Source organism: Falco punctatus (assembly GCF_963210335.1).
Source record: "Falco punctatus genome assembly, chromosome: 13".
NCBI lineage: Eukaryota > Metazoa > Chordata > Aves > Falconiformes > Falconidae > Falco > Falco punctatus.
Genome location: NC_137593.1, coordinates 4,901,050 through 4,919,962, shown reverse-complemented (window position 1 = coordinate 4,919,962; position 18,913 = coordinate 4,901,050). Strand labels below are relative to the sequence as shown.

General features: G+C 42.0%; 1 protein-coding gene across 1 annotated transcript in view; it reads left to right on the top strand.

The window, feature by feature from the left end:
• Positions 1 to 1,430: 1,430 nt before the first annotated feature.
• WDR49 (WD repeat domain 49) overlaps positions 1,431 to 18,913 on the top strand; it is a gene marked incomplete at its 5' end in the record, with an annotated part of 38,326 nt that continues 20,843 nt past the window's right edge. Inside the window, 3 exon segments of the mRNA XM_080408957.1 lie at positions 1,431 to 1,529; positions 17,527 to 17,625; positions 17,627 to 17,686. Coding sequence (XP_080265083.1) covers positions 1,431 to 1,529; positions 17,527 to 17,625; positions 17,627 to 17,686 — 258 coding nt within the window.

The window sequence follows — 18,913 nt, the reverse complement described above, 5'->3', positions numbered from 1 at the left end:
GTCTGCTGTGAGCTGCTGGCCAGCATCCCTTCGACCTGGCGGGCAGCTTGAATTCATGCCTGTTCTGGCGTGAAGAAGTACTAGCTGGGACAGAGCCTGGAAGGACAGGGATGCGAGGCCACGGGTATGAATCTATACTGGACTTGTGCATCCATTTGTCTCATTTTTCTCATATTTCTGCTGTATGGCTGGCATCTAAGCAGTCCCTTTTTCTTAAAAGCAGTCGGTTGGTTGTTTTGTCTCTAGCTCCTGCACAGTTTTGACATGATGACAAAGGCTCGAGGGAGCCAGGGTGGCCTCACCTCCGACAGTAGCCGTCGTTGTAGCGATCCTAACCTTTGCCTGACCTCGATCCATGTGCTTAATTTCTCCCTGCGTCGGTTCCCTGTTCATTATCGAAGGAGTACACACAATGGGGCCCTGATTTCCACTGCATTACTGCAATAATAATAAAATTTCCCAAGCATAAAGGAAAGATTTGCAGGCCAATGAGTCTGTCACATCTTAGAGTGCTGCATAGTCTTCAGAATGAGAAACATTTTAACGTGAGCAAAGGCACATCACTTACACTACAGGAACATTCAAAAACTAGGTGGTATCCTCTAAATATTTTAGAATTGAGGTAAAATAAATAAGTCAGTACCTTTCAGCTAAAGAGTATGGATAATTTTCTGCATGGATTATATTGCCGGAAGAATATCAGAGAAGCAAATACTGGGGGATAACAGTCATAATTTTTAGAAAATGGTTGTGTGGAAGGTGCAAATCTTTGCTGTCTCATTAAAATATCTACTGTGTGTTTTCTTCCCGGAGCAGGGAAATGCTGAAGTATCTGGAATTGCTCATTCCTCACTGCAGGACCTGCAGAGGTGCCAGCTGGAACCGATCCACGGGCCCCTGCAGCTCGGTGCTGTTCGGTGAGCCGTGGCGTGATGTGGACAGCTTGTGGCCACCCGTGGCCGCTGCCCGCGTGCCCTTCCTCTCCTGGCTGCGAGCAGTGGCATCGGGTGGTGCCCCAACACGCGTCCTTCTCAGAGACCATGCTGGCCTAGGTGGCTGCTTTATTCCAGGTGCAAGGCTTCTGGGGCTGCTGCGTAGTGCTCTAGCTGCCTTTTGCCCAAGAGAAGAACAGGAACTGAAAAGGGGGGCTTGCTCACCCTCCCTGTGTGGTTAAATAGGGTTTATTTCTCCATAGGTAGGATTTCTGAGCTTCATCTTTTTTCTAAAGATTGAGAGCTTGAACCAAATGTTGTCTTTAGCATCTTTTCTGTTTTAAGAACACAGTAGGAGCCCTTAATCTTTATGAAAAAAGTATTCCTAAGTGGTGTTATTTCAAACTTACTCCAGACGTACGGCATTATTTATCGTATTGCAACGCTGAAGGCTGTCAGTTCAGAGTGGAGTCTTGTTGTGCTTCATCTTTTGCAGAGATGCGAGACAAATTAGGGGTGAAAGAACTTGGAGTTCAAAATGGTATGACTCACAGGACAGGAAAGGAAAGAGTTTTTGCCAAAGATGACTGGAATAATGTAAGTAGAAACTAGGTTTCTTTTGTCCAGATGATTGAATTACGGCACTTCATAAACCAGCCTGCCCCTGCAAGGGGAATAAATCCTATTGTCTGATTTTAGTGATAAAGAGTGTTAGAACAGAATGTCACAGGAAAATCACACAAAAGTAATACAGCTTTAATAATAATAATTTTTAAAATCCCTTGATGTAAGGTGGCAGTGGTGGGAAACAGGCTGACCTTTGACTTCAAGCCATAGCGTGGTCATAGACTCTGCCTCTTCCTAACCCCTGGCTAGCACTCGTTACGTGCTGATACCAGGGTGAAAGCAGTGGAGAGCTGGGCAAAGTGGCTGTGTTACAACAATATAGCTGATCTTTTGCTTCAGAGGCTATTTGCAGGAGATGGCAGCAATTCTGCTGTCCAAATTAATTTCAAAATTACATTGTGTAATTGAGGCAAGTTGGCCAAAGTAGTATGGAATGGAAAAACAGGAAAGTCAGAGGAAGATGGTGGTGTCAGAAGGGGTAGGAGAAAATATTTGTACATTAAGCACCCTTGTAGGTTAGACTTACGGACCCAGCTCTGAAGATGTTTTGGCACATACTGTCTTTGTGGGTAAATATGTGCTTACAAAACGCCAAGTTTGGGTTTGCCTAATCAAGGCTTCAATACTGTATGTATTGAAAATAAAAAATGACACTGGTGCATATCTTGGGAAGTCATTGCCCTGTACTTCCTTGATGTAGTATGCATGTAGTAACCAACAATTACTATTTATTTTACTCTTTACTACAGAGTAACACTTCTAAGCAGCCTGACCACTGGTAAAACTGAAGATGACATCTGGAGAGTCCCATGCTGGAAAAGAGGCAGATGTTTTGTGATATCTCAGTCTAGGCAGATGGGTTACATGTAGAATATCCCAGGGGTATGTCTTGATTGAAGAACAATTGTGGTCACCTGTGTGAGAGCCATGAGAAAGCATCCCATGATTATTGTCCTGGATGGGAGTAGATGAAGCATCCCCAACGCTTTCAAAGCCAGGGGGGTATTTTATAATTGTAATGGACAGCAGTAAGATGACTTGAGAGAAGCTTATGTGTGGTTCTGGCTACCTCCGTTCAGAAAGGTTGCCTTGAGTGGAAACGGAACCAGAGAAGTGCGGTTAAGAAGATCAAGGGAATTGATTAATCTTTTTGTGAAGAGAGATTAAGGGTTTGGCTTGTTTAAAATCTAATCAAGGTCAGAAGAGAGATTATAAATTTCTACTTAAAAATTTGGGATAGATAAAAAGGGAATTGCACCAGCTAGGAGCTGATGTGACTGTACGAAGGAATCATGATGACTGTATGATGACTGCAGTTGTGTTGGCTACTACAAGTGGGGTTTCCTCCTTATTTGAGGAAGAAGTTGTGTGTTTTTCTGAACACCTGCTAAGGAAGAACCTAAATGGCCTTACGGTGGAATTTGAGTTCTTGGAAGACATTGTGTAACTGAGTGGGAGAGTCTTAAGGACAGGAAATTAGATAAAGTCTATAAATACCTGAGGCTTAACTATACGTAAGGAAAGAGGGTTAAAGGCTATTTAGCGACTGCTTTCCACGCAAATATTTGCACTGTATCAGTCATGTGCTTTTGCTGGTCACTGGTTTGGACCAGGAATTCGCTTCTCACCTTCCCTGAATACTGTGGTTTCTTTTTTTTATTGATTTTTGGTGTGCATGTGTGTGGCGGGGGGGGATGATTGGGTTTTCCTTATTTTCTAAGTGAATAATTTGGCTGCAGCCGGCTAGGGATAGTGCTGGTGGTCCTATCAGTGTAAATGCTGAAGCACCCAGACAGTGTAAACTCATTCTGTATATGTATGCATATGATGTGCTACAGAGGTGTAAGACATTGGCAAATCCCTTTATCGTTCTGTAGAGGCCTTATCAACTGTAAATTGCTTGGAAGGGGGTTGTCACCTGAAGTGTGAGATGATACATTGAATGGATGTACAGAAGCTCCATTCTTGTGTAAAGCTAAGTGAGCTTCCTCGACTACAAAACTATTTTGGAGTAAAAAGTGCCACTTTTGACTGATTGAAGCTAGCTGTAAAAATCAATCAAAGTTTGTACTTAACTAGTAAAATAAAAGTGTGTATATGGGGGTAATACTATTTAAAAAAAAAATAAGCCAAGATTACTTAGCTCAACATTTGCAAAAGAAAGTGTGTTACCCTTTTAAAAAAAAGTTACGTTTAGAAATTTAATTTTTAGGCATTGTCTGAATTAACACATTTCTAGTAGAAGAAAACTTGTGATTCAGCTTGAAGATTCTTTATACATCCTGATGAGAAAAATTGTTTTGTTTCCTTTTGACTTAAGGTTTCAGCCACTGAGACACAATGTGCATTATTCTATCTCTGCTCTTTCTGTCCTGCTGGCAAAGCATTTAGTGTGCCTTGCTTAGCACCTCAGAAAATCAGGATATATTTACATTTCATAAAGCAGAGGTCTTCCTTCTCATGAGTGAAATAAGTTATTCTTCAAATGTATCATTTACAGTCTAGGCTATCATGGTAATGTAAAATACAGACTAGCAGAAACAGCAGTAAGAATATATCCGTAAAATTGGTAAGAGTTAGTTGTGGTTTCTTTACACAAATATTATGAAACTGAATTTCACTTTTTTTCTCATTTTTATTTAACATAAAAATGAAAGAGTCAGCATTTACTAGTATAGACAGGAATTTGGCATGAAGAGATGGGGTTGTATTCCTAACTTTGTTCTCCACGGCCCTCCCCTTAGCCCTGCCCAAAGCAAGGAAATACTGCTTGCTAGTAAAGGATAACTGATGAAATGGAGGTGAAGATAATTGCTTAGGAGATTGCTAATAAGATACAGAAGCTTCCAGCCAATTTCACCAGATGAGGTTGAGCTCAGCAACCCAAAAATTGTACCAGTATTCAGTAAGTCACCTGAAATAAGTCCGTGGTCGCAACTGTTCGAAGCTCAAAAATACACCACTACACACACACACACACACACACACACACACACACCCCCCCACACCCTCCAATTAGAACTGCAATTAATCTGCACCTTTCAGAGTTTCAGCAGAGTGACTCTCCCACAGAGAAGGCAATACCACTGTATATTCCCCAGGGAAATGAAAAGGAATTACCTTTTTTTTTTTTTTTTTTTTTTTCCCCTAGCTAAATGGAATGTATGAAATTCACTCTTGTCATTCCAGTTGTATATTATAGCAAGTGGTGGCATATACGCTTCATCCCTTACAGGGGAATAAACTCATCCCTGAGTGTTGGGGAAGTCTTCAGAACCATCAGTTATGTCTAAAGTTCAAAATATATATGTGCCTTTTCTTCCCCTCCAAGTACTGATCTTATGGTATCGTTATTACCTGTTGGCACAGCTTTTCAATATTTATGATGAGATCAGGACTGGTCTTCTGACCCTGAACGCTTCTGTGTCGACTTCAGAGCTCACTCTCTACGTTTAAAGACAAGGCTGATGAGAATTATTAGCTGAATGTGCTTTATTTTGTGCTGAACTTTAAAAACTACAGATGGGTTATTTAAAATATATATATATTATATATAAAATATATATACAAGATAATTTGGGATCCTAAGAACTGGTGGCATGTATACAGCTCCAAATACAGCTGATGTGTTTCTTTGGTAAATACAGTTTTATATTTGTGAGCAACAGAAGCCATACTGTAGTGATTTTTGTGCGGTTTTGGAGTCTCCAGGGTGAAAAGGGGTCAACTGAGAAGAGATTAGAGCAGATGCCTGTAGCAGTCAGACATGCTACTACCAGTTGATAGTACAATAACCGGTAACCAATTAAAGTTTCTGTATGATCCATTTTGTTAGAAGGAAATGTGAGTTACTGAATGCAATATTTTGTCTTTGTGGTGGCTCCTCTACAGCCGATGTTTTTGTAAGTGAATAGATTTGCTTCTGCAAACCAGCTTCCAGCAAGGAGGTTTTTGGTGCAGAGTGTACGAGAGCACTGGTACAGGAGCACTGCTCCGTGCGAGGTTTGGTTATAAAGCTTATGATCCATGTGCAGTCATTCTAGCATTTGGAGATACTAATGCTTTAAACATATTTGCATAACTATTTTGATAAAAACTCTAACTTTTAATTCCATTTAAATGAAATGCCTCTCGCTGAGTAAATGAGAAGGCAGCCTCCTCATTTTACGTGTCATAATCTTTTGCAGAGAGTGTTTGGGTTTTTGCAAACCTAAAGTTTTTTGGTAAGTCTTTCTAGGCTGAGGGAGGTTGTGATGGAATTCCTATATGTTTTAGGGTAAAAAAAAAAGGTGCGGGAGAAATGTAGTCCTGGTGAAAGAACAGTACTGGCACAACGACATCTATAAATTGGCCTTGAATGATTTAGGTATGCAATTATCGTTAGGGCAGCTCCTTTTAGCGCAGCTGTCTGGTGGGAGCTGTAAGAAGAAAATACAAACTATCAAACAATAAGAAAATATCCAACTGGCATTTGTGCATTTAAGTGAGAGCTTATTGAATTTCTGGAAAGACTTTATATTGCTCAGAGCATCAGAGGTTTCAACCCACTGGCTTTGGAGGTTTGTTCTAGTACTGTACGTATGCCTGACCAGAATGAAATGCTCAGGTAGGAAGGAGATAGATCACTGAATCATAAGATGATGGAAATTACAGGAGGGAAAAAACCCTTTCATGTCATTTAGTGCATTCCCTTGACAGCACAGAATGTGAATTCGGTCTCACTGTTAGAGCTTTTTCTAATATTCAGGATAAATTACCCTCATCCTTGCTGCATACCATTCCTCACATTTATAATCATTGCACTACGCTAGGCAGGTTTTTTTCTATTTATGTTGTCTGCCTTCAATGACTCTCACACTTTGTCACCCCCTTATTTGTCACATACCCAAGTTGTGCACAGTTAGGTCTTTCAGTCTCTCATAACAAACCCCCTCTGTCTCATTAAGGAGAATCGCTACAGTGGTGATACTGAAACGGAATGACCTGCCAGGAAGGGATTGTTAATAAGCTGGGATCTCTGTGCTGCAGGTGGTGCAACTACCTTGATAAAAAAAAAAACAAAACAAAAAAAAAACCAAACAAAAAAAAACCAAACTACCTTGTCCTGATTTGAAATTTCAAAATTGACATAAAATATTTTTTTTTTCCCTTCTCAATTCTGTTTTTGGCAGGTATGAGTTATTTTCTTTGCTGTTTTACTTTCCTTGTACGAATGATCAGCTAGCTCTTCTTAGGAGGGAGGCTGCAACATTAGGGTTTTTTTCTCAAATGATCAAATGATCCTTCCCCTCAGAATGTGACATTATTGCAGCGAACAGTTCTGATTGCCGGAGCACATGCAGGTTCCATCCTTAGGATGTGAGAATTGGTTTTTCATCTTGCTTATTATAACTTTGGGGGGCAGATCCCTGTGCGATGGAACTCCTCAGCCACAGCGGTGCTGTGGGGGTGTCCATGCCTGCCAGGGGTCTGCTCCCTGGGAAGGGTCCGCTGAGGATCTGGATGCTGCTGAAAGACACTTTCTCAGAATGTCTTAAGTCAGTCACTGTCAAACAGCTGAAAATCAAATGCTGTGTTTTTTAAAACAGATTTAGCAATGCAGTTTTCAGAGCAATAGCTGAGCTTTCCCTTCTTGAGCACACCATAAAGAAATTCGTTCCGTCTCAGCCTGCTCCTTTTCCCCAGTTTTCCCCTCTATGAAGTTTTTAATTTGTCAAATAGTTTGATGTTATGGAAATTACTTGAACATCACCTTTTAGTTAGACATTCTCTGAGGAGCATGACTTATAATACAATTTAGTCAGAAACGAGTTTATGTCTTTGTAACAAACTGCAAATTACCGAGCTTGTGAAACACAACTTCTCATAAATGCCACTTACAACCTCGCAGATTCAAGTCCTCGAGCGACAAACGGGCTTTAAACTTCCTCATTTGTCTTTCTGTGTGGACTACAGAGCAAAAATTAAGAACCCATTTGGGTTTTAACTAGGAAAAACATGGGAATTTCTCAGGTAGTTACACGCTTTGGTCCTGTCATCATCATGCTGTAGCGCAACTGTGGGTTTGTGGAAGAATAATTAGTGTATATTGTAAACATTGGATACTAGTTCTGCTTCACTGCGTGAAGAATAGCCTAGTTGCATGGGCAAAATTGGAACCATTTAGGAGAAATCGCTTCAGAGCTGTATTTAGAAAGGAATGGCAACGGTCTGGAAGTAGCAGTTCAGTCATTCGCTCTTTCTATACGGACCCCAGCTATGTAAGTGATATACGCCACACAGCAGGGCGGTGTGTTCCACCGCAGCGGATTCTTGTCTTGGTGCGTTCTGAAACAGAGGATCTCCTACAGCGCTGAGCCCCTAAGGGCTGATGCTGCTGAGTACCTCGCAGGATTAAGGAGCCCCTAAGGGCTCATGCCGTTGAGTACCTCACAGGATTAAATGTACGTTATCCAGCGTGTTGTCAGGTCTGTGTCCTTGCTCTCCACAGAGCCACCTAACGTGTGCCAAGAGCCCTGGCTGGCCCCCAGGAGCTCACTTAAGCACGTGAGCAGTCTTGAACTGAAGCATGAGCTCTGGGCATCTGCAGGATCCAGCGGCCTGGGACTTATCCAAACTCAATGCAGTTCATCATAACGTGGGGAGCTTCTTTAATGGTCTTGGTATCCATCTCCAGGTGAAGTTCAATATTTTTAATTATGTGCCTAGTTCTGTATGAATCAATTTCTTGAATTTTTTTTTTTTTCCGTAGTTGCATATAGTTCTTCATTAAATGCTTTTCTTTTAAGTGCAAGTAGAGTTGTTAATATACTAGTGCTGGTGTGGAGAGAGGGAGAGGGTGTGAAGAGGGTGTGATTTAGAGTTATGTGTTTCAGACTTGCCCAAGGAGTTTATGCTCTTGCTTTCCACTCTCCACTCATCTTAATTGTTATGCTAAATTTTTTTAAATTAATTCTCTCTACTAATTTACTGTGATTTATTCTGATGGCTCTCATTTTGTATTGTACCAATATTTCTTGTACCTGTATGCATATTACCTGTCAGAGTGAATTATTGCATCAGTTAAATGGTGGCTGTGATTTCAAAAAACAAATCAGCATGCAAAAAGCAAAGATTTTATTTGGAAAATAAGTTTGGTGAAATTTCAGGTAATTGAAGATGGAATTGAAAGAAAAAATATTTGTGTGCGTTTGCCACTAATAACTATTAAGATTTTAAGTGAATATATCAAGGATGTCATCTGCCCATTTTCTGAGAAATGGAATAGTTCATTAATTAAAATCTTTGCTGCCTCTTCTGGATGGCATCTTGCAGAAACGATCCGGGGAAGGTGCATGGCAAACCCCATCTGAAGGCGCCTGCATGTCGATGGCGTGCCTGCGTTTAGTTACTCCTGTCTGGCAGCTGGATGTTGTGTGTTCAGGGATGCTACAGATCATGGACCCCGTCTCATCCCTGCAGAACAGACCGTTTCTATGATCTGCAGCAGTTACTGCCTCAGACTTATTAAAAGTCCTTTACAATATACCAAGTGAATATTGGTTAGGAAATTGCTGCTTCTTTTATGTCCACAACAGACCACGGTATCTCAGTCTCAGCCACTGGTGTCTTGCACCAGCCCCCGTCCAATGCCACGGGAGCTCATGTATCATATCTCTAGGCCTTCGGAGACCTTTGCAAAACATAGGTCTGCCAATGCTGATGGTTCAGCCTTTCTCTGATAATTCGGATTTCTTTCTGTGTGCAAAAGCAAGAGATTTTAGACATAATGGCTTTGCTTCCTCTTGTTCGCCTGATTATAAACCAAATACGTTTCAGTGCAGACACATCAAATGAGAAAGGCACAAACTGTGGAAAAGAAAATGAGCGTGATTTATTAGCTGAGACATTGCACTGAGATCGGGAATGGGGCCGATGGTAAACCCTGCCTTTATCTTCTGTGACCTTGGATAAATCACCTGTTAGCTCTTCCCCCCCTCCACCTTGGATCACGCTGCACCTAAGCCTGTCTAGACAAAGACCGTGTCCCAAGGTTAAATGGCTGGAAGGGCTCGCTGGGGTCACCGGGATGATCCCCCTGCTCCCACAGGTGCCTCTGCACGAGGTGTTTTGTTTCGGGTGTCCCTGCTGCCCCCTCATAGCCATGTGTATCGCGGGTCACAAACCTCTCGGCAGCTCCAAACGACCAACGTAACGTCTTCAGTAAAGGGATGCGCAAGGCACCGCGGTAGGAGCAGGGGATCACTGGAACGTGTGGTGCATCGTGCCATGAGTAATAGGACAACAGGGCCCTGGCTATTGATACAAAACAAATAATAATGGGAAACGGTGGTTGACAACTCTTTATAAAAGCAAACCAAAATGTGTTTAGTGGCAAATGAGGAAAACAATAAGCAAGGCAGACCTTCTGCAGTGCAAGCTATCAATTTCTGAATCCTGTTCTGAAGCAAATACTGGAGATAATTGGTGATTTCTCTATTATGTTCACAGGTGTTGAGGATCTGGGGCATTCAGCATCAGCTGTGCATCCAGAAGATTGCCGGCTTGTTCCTAGAGATCTGAAATCCCATTCTTCTCTCTATTTCAGTGAAGCTCGTAGATGGCCATTTATCTCATTTAATGATGAACTGAAGTTACTGGAAACAGAGCAGGAAATGAGTAGAAGCGTTGGAGGCAGTGGGTAAGCTGTTAGCTGTGTCCTGTGCAATTTAGTCTTGAAACAGGTAAAGGAAAAAGGCAAACCAACCTTTCTGCATTTTCCGGGGGGGGGGGGGGGGGGGAGGGGGGCGCGGAAATAAGCTGCTAAGTGTGTCCTTGGAAGAGATTTCCAAGGAAAATGGAAGGGAAAGTTCAGAGGGATGAAAAGAAACGCGACCCTTTACTTTGGATAGGAAATTATCTCATACTGATGTAGCCCAATTGTGATGTTTTGTGACACTCCCTGGAGAGAAATATGGCTACTCTGCTTCTCCTGAATTTTAGTGGAACTAGTGCACACTAGCTGAAGTCCTCCAGCCTTTCAGATTCGAAAGGGGTTTAGGGTTTGGTAAAGGTTCGGTGTTTCAAAGAGACACAAAATCTTCATGTGTCTTCAGTGAAACAACCGTAATAGAAATAAAACTCCTCATCTGAGGTGTTCTAGGGTTATCTCTGAGATAGGTAGCCTTGGTGTGGCTGCCAATTGCAAACGAACTTGGTTATAAAATTCCTCTTCATCGCCACCTTTCCCTATCCCCGAGGTTAATTCTGAAATATGCATGAAACGTAATTAGTGCAGATCCGTTTCTGCCGGCACGTTTTACACAAGTGGCTCGCGGTGGCAGACCTGGATGTATTCATACTAAAATGATTCAGTTAAATGTAATACCACTTGGTATGCAGCATGAGTGTTGTTTGTCTTCACAGTACTTTAATGATGCACTGCAGTCTTTGGTATCGAGGCACTACCTGCATCTCAATGAAGAGCCACGGTTGCTATACAGGGGAACGCCTCTGATAACGTCTTCTTGAGCTCAGCCCAAACAGCATCCTTTATCTACTGCTTGAGATGCAAACCTTAGAGCATATTGTGTTCTGATATGGGGTATTGTGAATTTTTTTTCCTCACTTTGTTTGGTGCAAATGAATGTTTATAGCACGGCAGCAGTACCACGATCTGATTACAAAAGAAAAAAAAAAAAAAAACAACCACAAACCCCAAAGAAAAACAGCCAGTGATCTAGTTTACTGTCAACGCCATCTATATGTGCCCACCTATCTGAAAGCACAATTCAGAATCCTCTCCCTATGGACAGAGTGTTTTCAGGTTAAAGGAACAAACATACGCCTCTAAAGCTTTAAGAGAAGTTAAGATTATTTTGAACTCTGTTTTCGAGAAGTTACTTGACTGTTTCATTAACAGGGACACTAATGCAATCTCTTCGTAGGTGCCTGCATGGTTAGCAATTATCCATGTACAATTATTTTTTTTTTTTTTGGTCACCTGTAACTGTGTGCTAAAACAGCTTTAGAATTGTTGGAGCTTATGCTGGTAAATTGTCTGCCGAGTTGTCTTTCCCAAATAGTTTCTGGTGCACCTGAAATCTATCATCTTCAAGTGTAGCTTGTATTTGGATCAGGCTCCGAAGGCATGATCAGTATTTGATTTGTTTTTTTCCTGTCTCAGGAAGCTGAATCAAAATGTCAGTTGCCCACACGTAAGCAGAAAATTGTCTCGAGCTCAGTGTAGATGCATCACGCCGTAGCAGAAACACAGTGGTGCAGGCTTGGAGCCAGAAGAGGTAACGACAACCTTCTGCCAGACCTCATAGCCACACGTGTACGCACTAAGCCAGTGTTTGAGCAGGTCAGGAGGAGACACAGGACTTGGTCTTGACGTTGGGGGCAACGGGCTACTGAAGGGGAGGATTTTCATCCCTTTTCGGCTGTGGCAGGTAACCCTAACTCCATGCGATGGCTGAAGGAGTTACTGAAAAATCTGAGTCTTCAGCACTGGTGTCCTAGCTGGTTTTCAACTATGGCTGTTGGATTTTGCCAGTGCAAGTCCTCTTCCATTTATAACTGACTAAGAGTTCTTCCTTTGCTGCCCTAATGCCACAAAATACGTGTATGCATTTATCTTCGCAGTAGCAGATGTTCCCTGGGCAATGGACCAACTCCTGTATGTTTTCTGTTTAAGACTTCAAAGAGATTTGGACTATTAAGTATAAAATTAATTTTGTTATTAATAAAGTGTTACTTAGCAAGAGGAACACTGTTTTCAAGGTACATATGTTTTCAGTTTAGCTGTTGAAATTGAAGGCTCTGTGAGCCACAGAATCGGAATCAAAAGGAGAGGATGACTAAACCCCGTAAGACAGCAGCATCACTTGGATGCTTTTATTTTAGGGACAAACCCAGTTTTTTGGTAGTGGTATTCAAGAGTTAGATCAATGCTGGAATTTGGATGATCAATTTGTGCTGATGTAACACCGAACAGTTAAATACCTGAAGCACAGACAGTAATCTGGGATACAAAGCGCTGCCGAGGAGGCGATGCCAGTGCGGCAGCACTGGGCCACCCTTGACTTGGAGACCTGTGTCAGTGCTGGGCTGAGGGGACGGATCCTTATCTCAATCTTTTTGGAATATATGCTTCTTTGGGCTTCATACTGCGTATTTAGCATGTGTTAAACAGGAGTACTGAAGAAGTTGATACCCGTGGACAGGAGAAAGGGTACTTTTTCCGTCAGGATTCCAAAATATCACTGTATACCGAACTCACGGAAAAAAATCATGCCCTGGCCAAATGGGAACAGCTACTCCTCAGATAGTCTGGGATTTCTGTTAAGAGTGATAATTAAGCCTACATTTAAAATTTGGAAAATTCCCTGTTTGAAGTTGGGGGAAAATGGTGTTTATTGGTGGTTAGAAATGTTTTGCTTGCTGTGGACCATCCGTCAGTCTCGCTCTGATTCCTGCATACAGCACTTCACAGAGCTACTGGCTCAGAGGAACAAAATAAGAAGTTGCTGCACGGTGATTTGGGAGTGCATGCTAATACTACAGCTAATTCTGGCTGCAGTGAGCGTCATGGATTTAACATGAAGTGTTGCATTTTTAGTGCATTTTTCTGATTTAAACATTTCTTCAAGAAAGCTTGTAATGAAAGTAATACTTATGTGAAGGAGAACAGAATAATCTCAGAAAAGCTTAAAATACAAGTCTGGTAGTCTGTTTAGATGAATCAGCCTCTTCCATAGAACAAATCTGTCTCACGGCTATAAATGGATGTGATCTAGATCACAGATTTATTTCCCTTAGATATTTAGAGTAGTTAGTGTCTAGATTTAAACCTAACTTCTTGCGCTGTGGCTTGTGCTTTTTATTACTAAAGCTAGTTTTGCTTTTTAGTATCTGGAGCCATGCCTGGGTGTGAAGTTGATAAGTACATCTAGGGCAGGTACCTGTGAAAATCGTGTTTTCTGGGCTGTAAATGTGCATCTTCACTTATGCTCGTGTATGAGCCTTTGACATCTCCTGTGCTGTGTTTTATTTTCCCCCTCTGCTGTTAAGTCTTCCGCTCATTCAATTTTAGATGCCGATTTTCTTGAGCTGAGCAGCACCTGCCTTCCAGTAAGTATGTCTATTGAGTCTGGCTTGTTCAGTATCACCCATTGATAGATACAGAATTGTTTTATATAATAATCCACTTTTTATCGTACTGGAACAGTGCCACCATGTGCAGAGGGTCAGCCGAAGCTGGGCCATGTGCTCGGTTTCCACCGGCATGTACAGCAAAAGCTGAATGATGCAGTGAGGATATCCTCTGCCCGCTTTAAAAGGTGAGATTTAACTATGCAACTATACACGGAAAATTGTTTGCAATTACTAGTAAATGTATTAATAAAAATAGCTATCTGAAATTGCTTAAAGGGGGGGAAAAAAACCCTCTTATAACCTCTCATCCAGAAAACTAGTCTTTGCAAAAGCTGGGATGCAAGACATAGAATTTGATGTTAAATTGAATGCTTTCACCATCCCGAGTGATCATACCCTGAACTGCTCACAGTGGCCCGGGGTAAGCTCGAATAGGTAAGTGTTCATGGAAATAACCGGTTTGCCAGCTTCACTGTGAAATGCTTGTTCGTCAAGGAGCCCTTGAATTTTACTGCTTTGGTAATCAAATCTTGCAAGATCAATAATGAAACTTCAATTTCTAGAAGTTGTCTGGAGCTGTAACCATAACTGTCCCACCCTGAACCAATTTCCCCACCTTTCTGAATTTCTCTCATTTTGGGGTACAAGCGCGTTGCTGGGTCTGGTGTGCCTTTTGTCTGACGATCGTGACATAGTAACAGAGCTTATGCGTCTTCATGTCACTTCTTGTAATATATTTTTTTCTTTATCACTTGATAGGAACTTCTCCCTCATGCTCCTTGTTTAAATTACCCTGGATCAGTTGATCATGAGCCTCTGCCTGCTGGATGCTGGCCACGGAGGAGAAGCGGGGTCTCAGGAGGCAGCCCTGTGCCATTAAAAGTTGTTCTAACATATTAAAAACTTCTAGTAATGGAGTCTTCATTAATTCCTCAAATAATTTATTCTAGACTTATGTTGTCCTGGGAGGGAAAAAAGAAAAAAATAAATAGAAAAAAAAAGCTTTTAAAAAGCTCTTTCTGATGCCTAACTAGATTTTTCTTCCTGCAGTTCGAGGTCCCCAATGCTTGCCTCTCCTCCCGTGGTCACGGATAGCGATTCCCTTCTCACAGTGCACCAGCCTCCAGGTAACTGGGATCGTTACCATGTCTTTCCTCCGTTCCCTCTATGCTAAAATAATCGCATACCTATGCCTTGTTGCTCTCCTTGATCCATATCTTCCCCGTGGACCTCTCTCCAGCACTGGACCTGATTGCAGGGGAAGCCTTACCAGTTCTAATGCTTCACAAGTGCTGCAGATATGTAAATATATCCTTAACTTCTGGGTTTTGTAAAAGAGTAACAGCTGAAATTATCATGGTTTCTGACTCTGTCCCCACTGGCAGGTTGTACCTCCCAGATCTGTGTCACTGGATCCTTTCCATCAGCCAGCTGGTGGGGGGGGTGGTGGAAGGGAGCAGGACCCCTGCCCACTGCCGGCACAGCCACGCAGCCCACCCGCCCGCTCCACCTGCTTTGCTTCTCTCTTACAATAGTTTCATCTTGACAACTAATTAGGAGAATGCCTGCCTAAAATTAAGATGTATGAAATGAACTGCTTCTTTCTGTTATGCTGCAGTGAAGGGAGATGAGATGTGCTTTGTCCTTGACGAGTGAGTGATGCTGCTGCTCACCTCGTGGTACCCTTTGCTGCTTACCACTAATGTGATTATATTATTCCTGACTTTTTTTTTTCTTTTTTTTTTATTGGGGACGGAAGTAATGCTGTCATGTTTTTCTTTTCTCATCTTTTTTCTGCCCCTTCTAGCAGACAGGGAGAACGGCTGTCTTTTTCGGTTTCCTGCTATCGTGCTTTTTTCCATGATTCCTCAATGAGAAGATTTCGAGGTTCACTGCTCACACTTTGAAAACATCAGTCTTGTCCGATTATGATCTGACCTATTTCGAAGAGAGTTCTTACCCTTCTGTCATTGGTGTTAACTACCTGCTTGACACCTTTAATAAGACTAATTAAGTAATGCATTGGGCACTTTGGCCTTCTTGGCATTGCTGATACCTTACTCTCTCTAATGAACCAACACTTTCCCCTGGTTTTCCTCTTATTCCTCTTTATGACTCTGGCAAGTGGCTTTTCACTGTAGTGTGTGCCTTGGGAATCTTTTTAAATTATTTTTTAATATTTTATTTTGGTTTTGTCCTTTCATGTTTGTGTGATCATACTTGTCAGTCATCTTGATTCTGTTAGTTGCTTAGAAAGCATTACATATATGTATATATCTCTCCATATACATATAAAACCTGAGATTAGTGATCTGCTGTGAGTCATGATAGCTCCCATGATCTGTTTTTTTTCTTTAATGTTTCCAGCATATTTTTGAGAAAGTGCATGATTTTTTAATATACATTATAACCTCTTTTTTCCTCCTCCTTTCCTTTCTGAGCAATCTGTACCGTACCCTCTCAGTATCCTTCAATAATCAGCAGCGAGCTTAGAATGCACAAGAAAATGCCAACATTTGCGTTAAAAGGAAATTTGGTTATAATCAGAATTTAGTTTTTGCTCTGCTTGAGAAGTTTTTAAGGGCAGAAGCAGTCTTTGTAATTTGGTAGGTATGAATTATATTGGCTTCTCAAATAAACGTAAAGGGCAGCTTCGCCCTGCCTCACTTCAATGGGATTTTTTTACAAGTATACAAGAAAGTATTTTTGATAATTTTGAGCAGTTGTTGCTAGACTGGTATGATGTTTATGCCCTAAGTATTCAGATCAAACATTATTTTATGCTATAGAGTTACTGCGGTTTAGTTGCATGCACTGGCTGCAAAACCCAGGATATTTTCTTAGGTTTCGGTTGTCTCTCTTCACATTGCGCTTTTTAAAGTTGTCTTTTAAAATGTCAAAAGTAGTGAGAAACTTTGAGGAAAGAATTTGGAAGGTGTTATGCATTTACTTCCAGGAAAAATTCCCAAATTGTTTTTGCAGTGGACAGTACAGTGTGGCTGTTTTACTGGTGAGATGAAAATAACAATGAGCGAGTACAAAGCATCTTCACACAAACAGTGGCTCAGGCATGAGGTGACGTGTAGAGGATTCACTACGATGCCTCCTAAGTATCAAGTGCCTGACAGTCCTAAAAATAGGATTCTAACTGTGATAGTACAATTAAAAATGACCCTTTCTGATGGCACTGCAAGGTGATTTCTTGACTTTGGATTGAAGTAAGGTGAGGTGTGACTCTGACCTAAGTTTACAGCAAATGACAGCAGAGTTACCTTTGAGCGAGTTCACACCCACTGACCAAAACAGAAAAGAAACAATCACAGTGGATTTTAAATGAAATTTCTCCTACCTTGTAAATCTGAGCTTCCTGATGAATGCTAACATACAGCTGCTGTCTTCACAGTCTCCTTGAATTTCACTTCCCAGGGGTTGGTGATTTATTACTGAGGGTGTCAGTTCTTCGAAATAAATAAGGCCAATCCGCCTCACCACCGAACAGCCTCTGTCAGACGTGCCTCCCGAGCTGGAAGTGGCACGTGGCCGTATGCGCGGTGCTGCCCCGCTTCCCCTGGCTGATGACTCCCAGGGAGCGACTCTGTATCTTCCTGGGAGCTTTAATAGTGTGGGAGCAGAAATCTTTCTAATTAATTGAAAAAGGGGGGGGGGGGGGGGGGGAGGGGTAGAAGTAAGAATCAGTGTCAACTGCTCTGTGATTTGCATTTCAGATTCTAGTGTGTTCTAAGTTCAGAGCACATATGTATGAGATTATTTTAATGAAGATGTATATAGCAAGACTTTGTATTTCATCACGGTTTCTGCTTTCCCCTAGGTAATTAGCTCAAACACAGCATCTACTGTTGTCTTCTTGCTGACTGACAGTGGGCAGAAAATCAAACCATTTACTGGTTGTCATGGGGATGCTGAGTTCTAGCACTGTGGCGCTGGATGCAAGGGAGATGAGGCTGTTCACCGGGAACACACGTGGAACCGTAAAGGTGTAGGAAAGCTCATTCTTCTCCTTTAGCCTTTCAAGGTATTGGCTTGTCTCACACTTTTACCCATACTGATATAAAATGTCAAAACAACAGCTTATTGTTTTCCGCCGCCTTGCTAAGAAAGATGTTGAAGCCATAATGCTGTTGGGAAAATGGAATTTGATTTCATCACTCACCTAAAACCCTAGATATATACACGGACCATGTCGTATAATCCTTGCTTCAAGGACTGTGCAACATATGGTAGAAACCCAGCTTTTCTGACTCGATTATTTCCAGTTGGCTAAATGAGAGAGGCTGTATCAGAATCATAACAAGGATCTGACCTCAGTGGGTTTTGCTGCCCTTTAGCGCAGCTTTCTAGCAGCATCTCTAACGTACCATGCCCAGTGTCATATCAGACGCTTGAAAACCAAAGCAGTTTAGTTGGAGTACTCCTCAGTCAGAGAGACGTGTCATCAACTGGTTAATACATTTGTCACCTCCAGATTGAGATTTTGAAATGGGAGCTATGTTGCTTACGATCATAACCTGCTAGTTTCTACACTGGCAGTGTGCACTTAAATGGTGGTGGGTTAAAAGGTGATAACGATTAAACAGGTTTGTAAAGCTCTCAAACATCTGGTCACATTGGAAACCACTGCATGAACTAAGGAGGCTTCGGTCTTGGACCTTAGCATATACGTTCCAGGTGAAAAAAACAGCTTCACAACAAACTGGCTAGTGTGTAGCGCTGTATTAACCTGAACGCACATTAAATCCTCCCCAACTTCCTGACCAAACTGAGCTCTTCAGAGGGGGCCAGCTCTGACACATGCCATTTCATTTGCTAGCTCTGTACTGAACCCCATCCTATACATCAGGGAGATGTTAGCAGAAAATCCATACGCAGAGAATTCATGGTGCTGCGGAGCGAAGGGTGGTAGCGGAGCGAGCACTACCTTAATAGAAGCAACGCACCGACTGAGCAACTGAGCTGCCCGAGGAATCCGCTGCGTGGTTCCCAGCGCGGTGCTTGCTCGCTACACCGTGCTGTTGCTCAGCTTTCCCGGTGACGCTTTAGAAAGTCATTACATTTGGTTCCAAACACATCATGTAGCTTGTTTATCCTGGGGGTTGGATGAAAGGACTGACTTCAGTCACGAACTCGCTGAGAGTTGGACGTACGCTGTGTAGCGGCAGGAAATACAGCGGTCTAAATCCAATGTACCAGCTCGAAGT